Here is a 13,842-nt window from a genome sequence, read left to right as displayed (position 1 = left end):
CGCCACTTATTTTCATTTCATAGACAAGGAGAATGGGTTGTTGTTTTGATACTACCCTTTAGTGTCGTTGTGTTCCAAATATATCTGTCATTATGTACAATGAAATATATTTACAAAAAATGACGTAAAAACCCAGTGTTTGTCAAAAGAGGAACTTACCTAGTCATACAAATTTGCAAGAAGTTTAGGAACGAAGAGAAAATAGAACGGACGTGAACGAGAGTATAGACGCAATTTTTCAATGTATCGATTCAAGTTTTGGGATTATAAATTACTACTCTGGAGTGCTGCAGTAATATTGCACTATTGTGACAAATCGTGTGCTGGCACTATTTGATGTAGATCTAGAATTTGATTTTTGATTGGCACATGAACCAACATTGCAATTATGGGATTAAAGTGGATGCCGCTTAGGTCATTCTTAATCTACCTACTATGCAAGTGCGTTGTTTCTCAAACTGGTCCGTATACAATTCGATGTTTCTGAATTCCCTGTAGATACAAATTGTGGGATAGTTACATGACATACTTTTTAGATTGCTAAAGTGATCAAACCTTATATATATATATATATATATATATATAGAAATTTAGAATATTAGAATATATCTCTGTTTTCACTGTAAATATTCATGTTGCTCTATTCATTCGCTTCATACCATCTGGACTGTTGTTATATACAAATTTATGCAAATTTATACGGGTAATCTTAGTTTTTACAATGCAAATTATCAAATTAATGTTATTTGTAACATTATTATAATGAAATTGACTCTAACACTGCCCTGTATTGGAACACAATCATGGGTATGGCATTAAAAGATTGGGAAAATAAAAAAAATGCACATCAAAATGTTCCCTTGTAGCATTTACATGAATTCCATGGATTGCAGCTTGCAAATTACAACAACATACCAAAATTCTGCGAATTGTCATATAACAAATGTCTTGAAATATGTTCATTAGTTATTCAAATATCAATGAGTTCAAACAATAACACGGCAGAGTTATTTACTTTTTTCTATTTTTTTTAACAGATGATGACGACTGTCGAAATGGCCCTTGCTTAAATGGAGGTACTTGTGTAGATGGACCTAGTAGCTTCACTTGTATCTGTGCACCAGGGTTTACTGGAAATATGTGTGCAGTTCGTGAGTTGAATATATCATCCTTATTATTCTTTTAAGTGTTTATCAAATAATAAGGTTCATAAGGTTCAACAAATTAATCTTTACTGTTCGTACTTTTAGCGATAGAATTATATCCACATGGTATAGTAGTTACATCTTGACATATGGGAGAAAAAGATGTTAAGTTTCACCTAAATGTGCCATCTACGAACACCAAAGTTTATACCAGAGTAGTGTAGTTTTATATCATTTTCAAGAAGGCTTCTATTTCCATTAATATATACAACAGGCTTAAATACAAAGAGCACCAATATCGACCTTATGCAAGAATTGAACATGAAATTCCTATGATTTTTAAGTTTTTCATAGCCACGTCACAAAGAAACATTTCCCCCCGTTTATGTTGGAACGGCATTTTGTGTGAATGTGTATTTCATATCTACATCTCATATGTTAATTTTATTCTTGAATTTTTTTTTTGTATATGGAAGTATTCAAATATTTGTAAATGCTTAACAAAAACAAAAATTAATGACTTTTTTCTCCATGAAACAGAATTGAACCCATGCCTTTCAGACCCGTGTTTTAACCAAGGGACATGTGTCAACAGAGTAACGTCATTTGAATGTGCATGTGCTGTTGGCTTCATTGGAATAAGATGCGAAACAAGTAAGAGATTAAAAGAAACATATCATTGTAGAAATGCCACCAAGAAATCCATTTGTTCGAATTGAGTTTTGAATATGATAAGCAAGCTTTCACCCACATATATAAAATATGGCTCACTCCCTTATCAATTCTTTGTGTGGAACGATAAACATGCTCATGGAGGAGGATTATTCTTGAAAGAAAAAAAAAAATCATTTCTCGATTGCTTAGGATGACAAGAGTTGATGTGTTTTCTTCAAACCTTAAATGAACACCCAGGGGATAGCTCTGACAAGACAGGAACAATAAACCCTGTCGAACCTTACATCAGAATATCCATGAAAAATATCTCTGACTTATCAAAATTCAACAGTAATTAGTATTCTCACCCATATTAATTTTTATCAAATTTTAGTACTCCCCAATTTAAAGACAATTACGTGAATGTGTGAAAAACTCTTCTTTATTTAATCGCGGTAGAGGTTTACGGTACACCATGTGTAAAGTCCTAGAAGGACTAAGGAAAGTGGATAGAAAATAGAAGTGAAATGGAAAGGCGAGAAAGTGGAGGTTGGAAGGAAGGGTATCTTTCGGAAGTGGGTATAGTCCTGAAAAGGACTGTAAACCAGAAAGTTGTAGACATGATGAGAGGTTTGAGTAGAAGACTGGATTGAGTTGGAGAGTTGAGTAGAGTTGCAGAGCAGGAGCAGGAGAGTAGACTCGACGTTTCGGACAGGTTGACTGTCCGTCTTCAGGAGTGAGTGAGTCCTTCCTTAGTCCTTCTAGGACTTTACACATGGTGTACCGTAAACCTCTACCGCGATTATTCATACCACCATGCAAACCTTCAAACATCATCTTCTTTATTTGTAAAGATTTACTTCTTTTCTCAAAGCTAACTTGTGTATTAAGATAAATTAAAAGTTCAAAAATTCTAAATACAAACAAATGTTTGTTCACTCATTCTTTGATCACATTTATTGATCATGAACTCCATGGGCTAAAAAGATTAATAGCAACGTCATGAAGAATACTGATTTCAAATATGACGTCAACTGCTTCTTGGAGCACTAGATCTGCCACAGAACGAATAAATTGTAACAAGGCTTTACAAACATAAACAGTTGCTAAGAGTTTTCTGTATACGAATAGCCTCACTTCAAATATTACAGTTAGACTCGAATATACTAAATGTTGAGTTAATATATATATATATATGTGCTGTCATATATTTAGTAACATGATATTATACGATAGTAACATTCATTTTCTGGGATAAATCAAATGAAATCATAACTTTTTTGTGTCTAACCTCATCGAATCCAAATGAGGTCAATCTCATACTATTTCAGAACCGTAAATAGAGGGAAAACTATTAGTTTTGTCAAAGCATATTAGGGATAATTTTCTTTGTATTTCACTCCAAATTACAGTAGAATCCACTCCAACGTGGTGGTTGAATATTATACTCCTTTGAGAGTGGGTTCCGCCATACCCGCCCCCAGAGAGTTGGTTAGCACTCCATCAAAGCAAACCTTAATAAAACTTATACCATGTATCACTAGAGTGTACTATATCGTGTGCCACTTGACAATTGCAAAATGTGAAGATGAACTTTACAATACCAGGGATGTAGCAAAAGTGTGTTCTATTTGTCTTGAATAGATATCAACGAGTGTGCAAGCATTCCATGTGCAAATGGGGGATCCTGCAGGGATGGCGTCAATCAGTATGTGTGCTCATGCACTACTGATTTCCAGGGTTCTAGATGCCGAATAGGTGAGTGCACGTCATTTTTTAACATTATCATTTTTTGTATAAAGGGTTATGTGTCCAGGCGCGTACGCAGGATTTTTTCAAGGGGGGGGGGGGTTTAACATTTATAAATTGGACCGAAAATTTCGCAACGAGTCAGCCAGCCGCTGAATAAGCGGGGGAGGGGGGGGGGGGGGGGGGGGGTAAGAGGTCACTTTTTTTTTTTGGGGGGGGGGGGTCACGACATTTGAAAATTTGACATTTTGCTCCGTTGGGGGGATGGGTAAGGTCAGCTTTTTTAGGTCAACCATGGGAATAATTTTTTTTTTAAAAATCAAAAAGGGGGGGGGGTTAGAGAAATTTAGGGGGGTTTACACAAAAAAAATTACCAAAGGGGGGGGGTTTAACCCCCCAAATCCCCCCCCCCCCCCTGTGTACGCGCCTGTGTGTCGACCAGCAAACTGAGTATATATTGTGCCTTGCCCCCAAAGTACACCAATGACCATGCATTTAAAAAAAAATATCTTATGGTCTGTTTGCACAACCCTTTCAAGCTGCTTGGAAGAGGACGACATTTCTTTTTCTCTCTTTGTTTAATGTGCAAGTTGCTACAAAAACTTGTAAATGCTATGTTGAAAAGTGAGGTTATATAATAATAATCATCATCATAATAATAATAATTGTGGCTTCTTATGTAGCGCACATTTCCGTCACATCGTGACGCTCCTGGCCATTCATGTTCCCATTTGGTATTTTACATCGGCAGTTAAAAATGTGAAAGAGGTTTATAAATATGAAAAATCGATATAATTTACTCGTTGAACAAACGATATGGTTCAATATTGAAGACATGTATCACATATTGGAGATTACGTAATAATGGCTATAACATGTATCATTCTTTACTGAAATCTGAAAAAAATAAAAACTTTTCAATTAATGTTTGTGGAATCTTAAAAACAAATTTGCTATCAATGTATCAACTTTTCGTAATGTATTGATATAATAATCTGGAAAAAATGAGACATATTCAGTTTACCTTTTTATTTTTATTCTTGAAATACAAGTACTGGATTGTCTTTTCTTTGCCTTGTGTTTAAAGGGATAATAAATTGAATTGAGTGGAAAAATGTATGCAGCCAGTAGGATAGACCAGTTGCAAGAAGAGTTGAGAACAGTTTTTCGGCAATACTAAACCGATCATACTGGTACTAGATCCTAGGGAGAAAAAAAGGGTATTCATACTCGATGTTTTTCATACAAATTTTTCTTCCGATTAAATTGACACAGGTAGAAACATACCCCTCACTGCAACTCCAACAACCACTACACTAAATTTTGACTGGCCGGCACAGCCTGGAGTCACTCTATATGGGATATCTCTCCAAAGTATCGACGGAAGCTCCACGCCACCTGCCCAAACACTGCCAGGCTCTCAGACGTCTGCAACATTCACGGGACTTGAACCGGGGAAAACCTACATAGTTACTCTGGAAACTACTGCGGATGGGGTTGACTACCCACTCAGTGAAGATTTTGGAACAACAATCCTTCGTAAGTGAATAAATCAAACCACCAGGAACCCCCCCCCCCCCCCCCCCCAAAAAAAAAAAAAAATAAATAAATAAATAAATAAATAAATAAATAAATAAAAAATGTACCGTTCTGATGTAGACTAGGTACTTGTAATTCCGGCGCATCTAAAGATAGTTTGAGCCATTTACGCTTTGAAATTGACAATTACCAAAACAGACACCATGATGGTACAAAATAATAACAAGAAAATCGAGAAATTGTTTGGCCAATGAGAAAGCTAATGATTAAATGAAACTTCGAGAGAATTAGAGCATATTTGTCATTGGTAAGTCAAATCATTCTGGTGTACTTAGCCAGGCAATGACTAAGTCTGATTTTGCCAATTGAGTTATTTTTTTTCTAAACAGGTTAGACGAGTGGATTTGAACCATAATCGTCTCTCTAGAAATGTACGTGTGATAATTTGTTATGAAGACATTAACTGTTTTGCATGTATTTCCCCTTTTCCCGTAGCTCCATGTAACATTTCACCTTGTTTCAATGGTGGAACATGTCAGGATCAACCTACAGCTGCTCGTGGTTTTATTTGCCAGTGTACAAGTGCATTCACAGGGGATTTCTGTGAACAGGGTAAGAGTTACCAAGTCAGTATGATATAATAATAATTATAATGATAATAATGATAGTAATAATAATAATTATAATACAACTGATAATAATTAAATTAATAAGAATAACAAGAACAGCAAAAACAACACTTATAATGATGATGTTAAGGTGTTGTGGTCTTAGTGGATAAGTCGTTGGATTGTGTATCACAGTGTTCGCGGTTCAAGTCCTTCCACAGCACTAATGTCGTTGGCAAGATATTAATTACATTTGCCACTCTCTACCCAGGTGTTAAATGAGTACCGGTCGGAAGGAATTTCTTGAATGCTGTGAGCGCACAAAATCGGCTGCCTAGCAGAGCCGGGGTGATAGTTGGAGCGCCTTGAGCACCATGCATGGTGCATACGTGCGCTATATAAATATCCAATATTATTGTTTTTGTTATTATTATTGTTGTTAGTAAAATTATTATTATCATTATTATTATTGTAATAATAATAATGATTACAGCAATAACGATTATAATACTACTACAACTTCTACTACTTCTATTAATACTAATATCGATAACAATATTAACAGCATCAGCAATTAGTTGGGCATAATTATCCGGGATAGCCTCATTATTATTAATACTATTTTCCCCCAAGGTCCCTGTAAACGTAAAATTAATTTTCGTTTAGCTCGATCAGGCTTTAGCTTGGCTACCATGACAAGGTGCACGTGCATTAAATGAATTTCTTCCTACCAGGTACAGGTACAAGATATTTGTGCTGGGGCAGGGATCATTTTTCTTATTTGTAATATAACCTTTTCAACATTAATTTCTGTGGCCAAATGTAAAAATAAACCAACCTGGAGATTGAGAGATTTCTGTATTTAAGTATACCACTAAGTTTCAATATTTGATTCTTTCTGAATATATTTAAAAACTCATTAACAAAATGAAATAGCAACAATAGATAACAATGTTTGAGTATTTATAATAGTAGATTCAACTGGAAGATAAGACTACATTGATGTTTATCGAAATATGTTACCGTATAATAAAAGTTCTGTTAGTGTATATGTCCAAACTAATTGCAAAGTGATTGCATATGGCTACGATAAAAAAAAATCTCCCATAACCTCCCATTTTTTAGCTTGTATTGTGAAATAAAAAGATTGTCGTAAATCACATTTCATACTTTCTTTAAATTTCTGTTTTTCAAGATGTCAACGAGTGTAACCAAAACCCATGTGTGAACGGCCAATGCATCAATACATTTGGCTCTTACATCTGTATTTGTGAGTTGGGCTTCCAAGGCACAAACTGTGAAGAGAGTAAGTATTCTCCCTTTTTTGAAAATGCTGAAGATATCATGATTTATCAACAGGGACATGTATAGCTGGTGTTTTGCTTATTTTCGCTATCTCAGTAGTATAATCTTTATACTAGTTAATGTAGAACCAAGATAAATAGGAGAAAATGTCATAAAATAATTGATTAGAGGACTTAATTAAAGCCTTTGAAAACAAATTTGAGTAGGTGTTGGTCTCCTGTCAAACATTCTCAATACCCATGTTTACGTTATCATCTAGAGGTAGAATATCTTTGATTGACAATCTAGTGGGTTAAGAATATTGCATGGACTTCCTCATTGTAATTAATCATCTAATTAACAGATATCAACGAGTGTCTGAGCAACCCTTGTCGAAATGGAGGAACGTGTGAAGATCTGGCCAATCGATATGTATGTGAATATGCTCTTGGATTTACCGGTACCAACTGTGAAACCCGTGAGTAATTGGATAAATAGAGAATTTTGTTAAAAGGAATGTAGAAATAATCTCTATAAAATACTATTTGCATACATGTGTGTAATTTATACGCATTTTCAAACTGATCTATTTTCGGAGTGAAATATGTCTTTGTAGACTTTAAATAGATATAAGCTCTTTCTTATATCCCTTTATGACTTTATAACTCAATGTTTTAGTTTGCACATTTCTTTTTGCGACTAGAGTCAGCTATGCTCTCTTGGTAGAACATTCAAAGTCTGCTAGGAAGCTTTACTTTACACCACATAACATTTGCTAGTTCGTTCCTCTTCTCAATGAAAGACGTTCACATTTTGTTTTGTTATGACTAATATTTGATTTAGAGGTGGATGTTTGCGACAGTGGACCTTGCCCCAACGGTGCCACGTGTCTAAATGCAATTACTATATTCATATGCCAATGTGCACCCGGATTCCAAGGCACGCGATGTGAAACAAGTAAGTTTTATACTCCATTGTTTTATATTCATATTTAGAGAGAATTAGCATAATAATCATGTGAACAGGAAATAATAATGTGAAGATAGCGTTGTGACACAAGACAATAAATATCAGCATACTTAAATAAGAAGTAGAAGATGATATAGATTAATCATTGTTTTGGATTAGATATTGAGCATTACTTTATGCATAGCTCTTTGTTTTGTGTTAATGATATGTGAAAATTCAATGTTTTAGAAAATTCTGAAGGTACCTATTTTGTTGTACTGTTCTGGTGTTTTTCCTTTTCAAATTCACATTTCATTTAATAAAGTAATAAATAAAGTATCCTTGTAAAAAAAAATACAAAGACAAATACATACATAGTTTTATACAAAGTTGCATCTTTCAAAATTGAATAAAAGAATGACACTAAAGGGAACACACACACACACACAATAGAAATAAAGAGTAGTCGTTTACAGCTTTGCTTATAGCATTTACATATGGCCATCTACGATTTAACATCCATGCGATGTTCAAAGGTCTTTCAACTCCTCTACGTTCCAACACTCCAATATACTCTAGGCTACATGTCAATATGCAAAGACCCCTCGGCATGAATACATATCTAAAACATTGGAGTGTTAGAACGTAAGGTCGTCACTGATAATGCAAAGAAGATTATACTTGTATACCTCTGAATAAGATGAAAATGAGTCATAAGTGAAAGGTGTTTATTTTAGGAAGAGCTATGCTTTTTTTTCTTTTAAAGATATTAACGAATGCTCCAGTCAGCCATGCATAAATGGAGGGACATGTTTGGACGATACGAATAGATACACCTGCATGTGTCTACCAGGCTTTGAGGGAACCAGCTGTGAAAGAAGTAAGTTCCAAACAGAGCTGCATTTTTCCTCGATAACATGTTTATTAAAGCTGTAATTTTAAACAATTTTCAAATCTTCTCTATGAAGAGTAACAAATCTAATGTGGGCATAGGGAATCAGTAGGCCTACATTCATTCAACGAACAAGAAAGTGTTCAGTATTGTTAACATCAAGCTGTGTTATCCCTTCTTTTTTTACCAGGAACTGATACTTGCATTAGTAACCCTTGCCAGAATGGAGGAACATGTATCAATAGTGTTGGATTTTACATTTGTCAGTGTGTTCCAGGCTTCCAAGGCACCAACTGTGAAACACGTAAGTAAACGATGAAATACAGAAAGAAAATTATTTGCCCCTGAATGGTAGTAATGATACTGAGAGTCAATGGGTCGCAATACCTGGATTGTTAGTGATTACAGGGAAATATATCTGTAGAAGTTTATAAATATATATATATATACTTCCGGGAGATAAATATTACTGTCCAATAAAATACTAGCAAGTGTTATTCAAACATGTTGACGATTCGACATTCAATCTATCTATCATGAGAGAGAGCGCTTAACCGGCAGCCACATCATTTTTAGGTTTCTCTGCAATTTTCGTGATTTTGACCGACAAGCTATCTGATTGCTGTCATATTTGTCTACAATCGTGTGTGAATTGCAATAGTGACCTCGGAGGAATTGTTTTTGGAGTGATAATAACTAATGTTAAAGTGTATTTTGGAGGGCAAATCATCCGAATTTGCTGTCAATCATGGGTATGTACATGTACATGAACACAGTATGTTCCCGTATTGCTTTGACCGTGTACTAGCTCAGTACGACCCAAGCGAACAAAGGACGATTTTAGCTGACCAATACCTAGTAGCGAAGGTAGTAAAAGACTTAATATGCTCTGATGGATATGCACAACGTTTGTGTGCTCTTCCTTCTTACACTGCGTATAGGTATTTGTGTGCGTGAACGTTTAATAATAATAATAATAATATTCAGCTTTTATATAGCGCGAATCACAATTAAGTCTCTAAGCGCTTCCAAACATGGATATTATTACCCCGGCTTTAGCTGTGCTGCCATTATAGCGCTCTAGCATTTCAAGGAATAAATTCCTACCAGGTACTGTAAAGTCTCATTTTCAACATGGCACTTATGTCAAGCCGATTGCTAAAACTCAGAAACAGATTCGTGCAATATTGTAACATGACGAACTATTGTATAATTTGCCTTAGTCCATATTATGTTGGCATGTAATTATGTTTATACCTTTTTTCTTCTTTCTTTGGTAGAAATTATGTTCATTAAGTGTTTTTTAATTGTTTATTGTATTTAGGCAGTAGTAACGTGACACGTTTAAATAATTTTTAACTAAATGTTATGTAAGTTTTTTACAATGTATATATCCAATTCATGTAATGCATGTGCAATTCAGTTGTGAAACTGCCATTCATGAAAGATGGAATAAAATACCATTTATCTATCTATCTATCTAAAACCCATCACGCAGAATCAATAGATCCCTTGACACAATCATCGGCTTTCACTACGAGACCTGTTACAACAACTGAACCTAAAGCACCAATTAACTGTAAGTGATATGCTTGTGTATTTTAACGTTGTAAAGTTTCTGCCTTAAAAAGGAGGGGGCAATGAAATGAATGGAATTCGGGGAAATTTGTATGTGCATGTACCTCCTTTTAAAAAGGTATGTATTCATCAGGCGTCTTGGAGTGTGGTTTTTCATTGAGCACGATCAGTACTCCTATACAGATAGATATAAACACCTATGTTTTAGAGAGACTGCATTTCTGGTATTATTTTTTTAAATAATTTTTATTAGCCGTCACCGATTAGTATATATTATGTTTTTATTACACATTACTCGCTTTTTACTGCTTTTATAGATACCATCTACATCTTAATGGCGGCTGTTGTACTTCTGCTTATCCTGGTCATTTGTTTCCTCCTATGCTACGTGAAAAAAATAAAGAGGTAATTTTTTTGTTCATAAGATGGTGCTGTTGTTATTGTTGCCTACGAACACAATTCATATCTGTCAATTTCATAGCTTATATACCTTAGGCTACGTGGATTTATGGCAAAATTGATACTGCTGCGCTAGATTTCAAAGGAGAATCGACACCTTGATTAAATCCCTTCCTCAGATATGACCTGTCGCGGACCAATTTTTCATAAAATTTATGATAATGTACTGTTCATAGATGATTTTTTTAATAATTAGCAATTTTCTAGGTGTAATTTTTTTTGGACTCACACTGTAGAATTGTATAAAAAGAATACTTACAGTTCTATTATACATGTTTATATGGACTCATCGATATTACACTGCAGAAGTCCTGCTTGAAGCAAGGAATGCTAATCATTTGAACATTATTGTTTTTGAAAATAGGTCGAGAGTTTTGTAATGATTTCACATAATAAACGCAGGACTGTTTACGTGATTAGCATGGTATGAGTATAATCTAGTAAAATTAATCTACATCCACATCTGAATTTGGCGTTTCTGTAGCTCATTTTCGATGCTTATTAGCTACATGGAACTTGATGATATTTAGTGTTATTTTAAGGTAATTTCTGTTTACATCTAAGACCAGCATCAAGTCAGAACGACGCCAGAAATGAGACGACTGCTGCCGGAGAACGCCGCTCAGACGGAGTACAACTAGACCATGCATATGATTACCCATCAGTTGAACTTCGACCTTTACCTTCAACACAAGCATCAATACAATACGGCACCAGGATTGAGAGGACTGATGACGGAGAAGACCGCTCAGACGAAGGACAACTAGACCATACATATGCAGAACAGCCTTACATGGATATTATATAAAAGGACGCAGTTATATATAACATGTTCGCAAAGACTTTCAACAAGTTACCTCAAGGTCAATTTTAATTGTATATCCCATAGAAGTTACGTGCAGATTTAAGACGTAATTGTTATATTCGCACATTTCAAAATGTGATGTTCAGGGCCACTGAAATTGCCTCGTGTTGATTTTCCGAAAGTCGTTTCCGAAAGTTTTTTTAATATTGAACTATACGTTGAATATATGGATTTTTGACAACAGTTAACACTTCTCATTTTTTATTTAATTTCGTTTCTGGACTTCAAGATCTTGCACATTTCATGTTCATTAAATCATTGATCATTTATTTTTTCTTTGGAACCTTGTCAAAAAGTATTCATCGCAACGCGTCCCTTTCGGTTAAAGACAGTTCAGGTTCTTCGTGATCTGCGAACGCGCGGTAGCATAAATAAATTTCGTGGTTGTGGTCAATACAATATAAAGTAATGGATTAATTTTCATCTAAAAAAGTCACTTTGAAGAAATGACAGAGTAAAAAAAAAAGACTTAGAGATTTAAGAATTTTTTCTGTACAAATTTAAAATGATTTATAGAAATCAAAAACATTAGATAGTGATTAAGATTCTTTGTATTCGTTCTATTCTATTATTTACCAATTTCTAATATATATATATATATTTTGTGTATTGTTTCATTTCTCTATTTTTACATGCTCTGCTATTTAAGGGTGATATCTACTACTCTGTTTACTTAGATCAAAAGATTAACGAATCAGCGTAGCATTTGAAAGCACTTCTATTTGTATGAAAAGCTAGGTATTTCATTTCAGTACAGTTCTTAGTTTGTTAACAGTAATCGTTTGTTTTCGACTTTCGTTTTTTTTTCTTCTTGGACACTGTACAACATCTTGTAATGTTGTGATGTGAATTCCGTCGAGTCAAACATTATTGTAGGTACTTTGAGGATCATTCTAGTTGCTTTGAAGTGAATTTGGAAGGAAGAAAACCAAAGGTCTTTCGACACCTAATGCTCAATAGCTATTAAAGTGCTCAGACTTTGGAATATATTTGTAATAATTATAAGAATCATCATGTATGCATCGATGTATAATTATATATATTTGTATCGCTGTACTATGGTGTACAAACTATGGCATGGGAAATAACAAGGATATAATTTAACTTTAATTTTCACTACACTCGAGAAATCACCAAGTGCGAGTACAAGTGAACTCGTGTACAGTTGCATAGATTAATTGCCTTTGGTAAAACACCAAACGAAAAAGATCGTTTTAGTAACGTAATCAAAATATCATTCATACGTTTTCGTGAAGTTCCAAAATATTCTATTCAACTTTTACGAATAATTGTATTTCAACAGTCACAATTTAAATTGCATACATAATTTGTTGCTAGGTAGGACATAACTGATGCATATGGATACATAGGTTATATTGACATGTGCTAATGCGTAAATGAATATCAAAAAGCGCGTCCCGAAAATATATAAAATGCTGGTAAGGTTACGTATGCCCCATCCAGTTAAAGTTATGATCGGCAAACCCTCAGACTTGTTTGATGAGAACGTGGTTCAACATTATTCGTGTTAGAACATTTTCTGCCCGGCACATGTTCCTATTTAGAACACGTTCAGATTACTTAAACCGACGAGTGCCGAAAACATAATGTAAACGCACAGCGAGACAAACGCTGGATACGTGTTCATGAAAGTCGTCCCTGGAGTTGCCTGTAATACTTGACAAAAAACAAGTAGTCAATCCAAACGGCACCGGTGTCGACCCACTTAACACATTACCTGGCGAGACTTCTTCTATGTGTAGGGTTGACGAATTTGCTTTGACTGTTAACAAATTGTATGTTAATTAAATAGCATTGGCATTCGACTTCATGTGGTGAATCAATGTGCATGTATTCTGATAGGTGGAATTATTCAGTTCAAGTCTTAATTGAGGTTTCAAAAAAACCGTGCCCATTCAAAATTAAAAAACAAACGTCGCGCTTGTAAGCACGAGAATGTCTTCTGAGTGATTATTGGGGCTCTCCTGTTTACTATTTTAGCAGATAAGTATTACATAACTCAAGAAAATCTATGTATGATGCCAAATATGTAAATAGATAGTCTTGCAGAATTATAAACTCAGCTGAAACGCAGCTGAAAATACATGTCAAGAAAAAAGT

The 13,842-nt window shown here is 34.7% G+C and overlaps 1 protein-coding gene across 1 annotated transcript; it reads left to right on the top strand.

The window, feature by feature from the left end:
* The first annotated feature begins 803 nt into the window (after positions 1-803).
* On the top strand, positions 804-13,547 carry LOC105443359 (fibropellin-1-like). Its single transcript, XM_030985083.1, has 14 exons — positions 804-807; positions 1,038-1,151; positions 1,686-1,799; positions 3,444-3,557; positions 4,824-5,087; positions 5,583-5,699; positions 6,891-7,001; positions 7,344-7,457; positions 7,823-7,936; positions 8,694-8,807; positions 9,010-9,123; positions 10,318-10,398; positions 10,715-10,802; positions 11,421-13,547. The coding sequence occupies exons 1-14, from the start codon at positions 804-806 to the stop codon at positions 11,662-11,664; spliced, it is 1,707 nt and encodes a 568-aa protein (XP_030840943.1). The 3' UTR covers positions 11,665-13,547.
* Positions 13,548-13,842: the final 295 nt, after the last annotated feature.

This window comes from Strongylocentrotus purpuratus, unplaced genomic scaffold (genome assembly GCF_000002235.5).
Source record: "Strongylocentrotus purpuratus isolate Spur 01 unplaced genomic scaffold, Spur_5.0 spur5_scaffold_14, whole genome shotgun sequence".
Taxonomy (NCBI): domain Eukaryota; kingdom Metazoa; phylum Echinodermata; class Echinoidea; order Camarodonta; family Strongylocentrotidae; genus Strongylocentrotus; species Strongylocentrotus purpuratus.
Note: the sequence above shows the minus strand (reverse complement) of the source record. Positions and strands in the feature narration are given on the sequence as shown.